This window comes from Monodelphis domestica, chromosome 5 (assembly GCF_027887165.1).
Source record: "Monodelphis domestica isolate mMonDom1 chromosome 5, mMonDom1.pri, whole genome shotgun sequence".
NCBI classification, from domain to species: Eukaryota; Metazoa; Chordata; class Mammalia; order Didelphimorphia; family Didelphidae; genus Monodelphis; species Monodelphis domestica.
Window position 1 is genome coordinate 322,644,347 of NC_077231.1, and position 2,225 is coordinate 322,646,571.

The following is a 2,225-nucleotide window of genomic DNA, read 5'->3' on the forward strand; positions in this document are numbered from 1 at the left end:
GTAGAGGGAGGAGGGGAGCATCCCAGTCAATCTTCACTCAATGCCCATTTGGGCAGGTGCAAGGATCCAAGAAGATTCTGGTTCAGCCCAAAGTGGATAGGAGGGAGGTCCCCTGGGTCACTTCTCCCTTTGGGCTTCTGTGACTTGAGAATATTTGGTGAACAGCTAAAACATTCAGGCTGGGAATTAGGCTTCTCACAGGATACAGAGCAATGCAAGACCCATTCTCTTTCCTCAAAGACCTTACAATCTGCCAGAGTTTTCCCCCTTCCCCTAAACATCTCCACCATTTATCAAAGGCTGAATTTCAGAAGAGGATTCGTGGTTGCTAAGGGGGAGACAGACTGAGGTCCCTTGTCTGAAAATGGTCTCCCAGGTACCTCCTAGCTCTGGAATTCTGGGATATTCCCTTCATTCTTCTCAACTGAGCTAAAACTGAAGAATGTCAGTCTCCTAGAAAGGTAGTTGAATGGGAAGATTATTAGGGGCCATTCCCAACTGTAAACAGGGTGAACAAAGTATTGGCACCTTTATTATTCTATTGAGAAGAATTGTAATAAAGCAAAATCATAGCTTAAATTAACTTTTGACTTGAGAAGTGAAGACTCTGAGGAGCATGGAGAACCCTCAGCAGCCCAGTAGATCACACAGATAACAATGGGGCAGATTATTCCCAGGGACTCACCTTTAGCTTGAGGCGGGGGTGAGGATCAGAACCCAGCTGGGACTGGAAATCAGATCTTCCTGACTCCAAAGCCAGCACCTAGTCACCATTCTACACTCCTCTGCTGGATATCTCACATAACATAAAAAGAATATTCTCGAGGGTTCATTTTTCTATCCTCCATGGATTCCATCAGCAGGGAACTCGGTTGTTTGGCTCTCCCCAACAATGTCTATGTGAGGAATCTTCTACCTTGCACCCTTGTGACGCTGTCATTGCAGACCACAATGTCTATACCCCATCACACGGTGACCCAGAGGTGCCATGGCTGATAAACCATCTCCTTCACAGCCAGCATGGTCAGAAACCTTCCTAAGGGTAGCTTGGCCAAGCCTGAAAGCAATCCATCAGACTGCCACTGTCCACTGCCCAAAGCCTCTCCAGCTTGGTGGGCCAGCCAAGGCTTGGAGTCCACTGGTGTTGTTCTCATCTACATGCATGCCTAACTGTTTATCCCTTCTCCCAGCCCCAAAGAAAAGCCCATTCACGGGGCCTAAAGGGTCACCCTGTCCATCCACATTAAAACATTCAGACTTTCCTTCCTTTAGGTGCAGGATTCCCTTGAGAAGGGCTGACTGGCCACAGTGCTTTACCTGCTGTAAGACTGGATGTTTCTTTGTCCTGAGAAGGGAGAAAATAGTCCTGGAGAAAAGGACTCTCAGCAATCAGATGTTATTGGGCAGGATTCTGTGATTGTCCTTCTCCTCAAGGCAGGATCCTCTTGAACAGCTGCCAATACTGGGAATTGCCTAAGATGATGATCACCGAATGGCCGGAGGGGTAGGCTGCCATCACAGATTTTAGGAAGAAGAACCAGTGGCTTTTGAAGGGCACAATGAACGTCAGGTTCACCATCAGGGCTGCAAAGTAGGAAACGAAGAAGCAAAAAAATGTGATCACAGTCCTCAAGGCATTGATGTGGGCCTCGGTGTTGGGATTCCCCAAATCCAGGGACTGGGTTTGCATCCGGTGTGTATGGTTGTAAAGAGAGACAAATAACATCACCGTACACATTACAAACAGACACAGAGGGCATATTAATGCGAAGTTGACAAGGAGCACATCATTGATGATGACGCTTACAGAATCAGCACCAGCCTGAGAGACATTCTTGGCCCAGTCTGTGTTGGAGGCGATAGAGTAGTCCAACATACAGGCACAGAGCCCAGCAATGACCACAGAGGCCAGCAGGCTTCCCAGGAGCATCCAGGGCATCAATTTGAAGACCCTGAACTTCAGCCACAAAAAGCAGGGATGTGTGAAGTCAGAGATTTTAAGGCAGTAGAAAATGCCAAGGCAGGTGGCAAACCAGAGGCTACAGGAGTTTAGAAACATCCAGATAAAGAGGAACAGAGATCCATAGACATTGTGCAGGTAAAACTTGGCAAAGAAGACACTGATGAGTCCTTGAAACGTTAACAAAATCTGCAGGCCAAGCCGTGACATCCCAAGGCATAGGAGGAGGAGCTCAATGCCAATCAGTCTCTGGTCTCCCATCAGT

At 47.7% G+C, this 2,225-nt stretch overlaps 1 protein-coding gene across 1 annotated transcript in view; it reads right to left on the reverse strand.

Annotated features, from left to right (window-relative positions):
- Positions 1–1,429: 1,429 nt before the first annotated feature.
- The window catches only part of T2R2 (bitter taste receptor Modo-T2R2), a 918-nt gene continuing 122 nt past the window's right edge, over positions 1,430–2,225 (reverse strand). Inside the window, exon 1 of the mRNA NM_001039854.1 lies at positions 1,430–2,225. This exon is cut by the window's right edge and continues 122 nt beyond it. Within this exon, the coding sequence (NP_001034943.1) occupies positions 1,430–2,225 (796 nt within the window).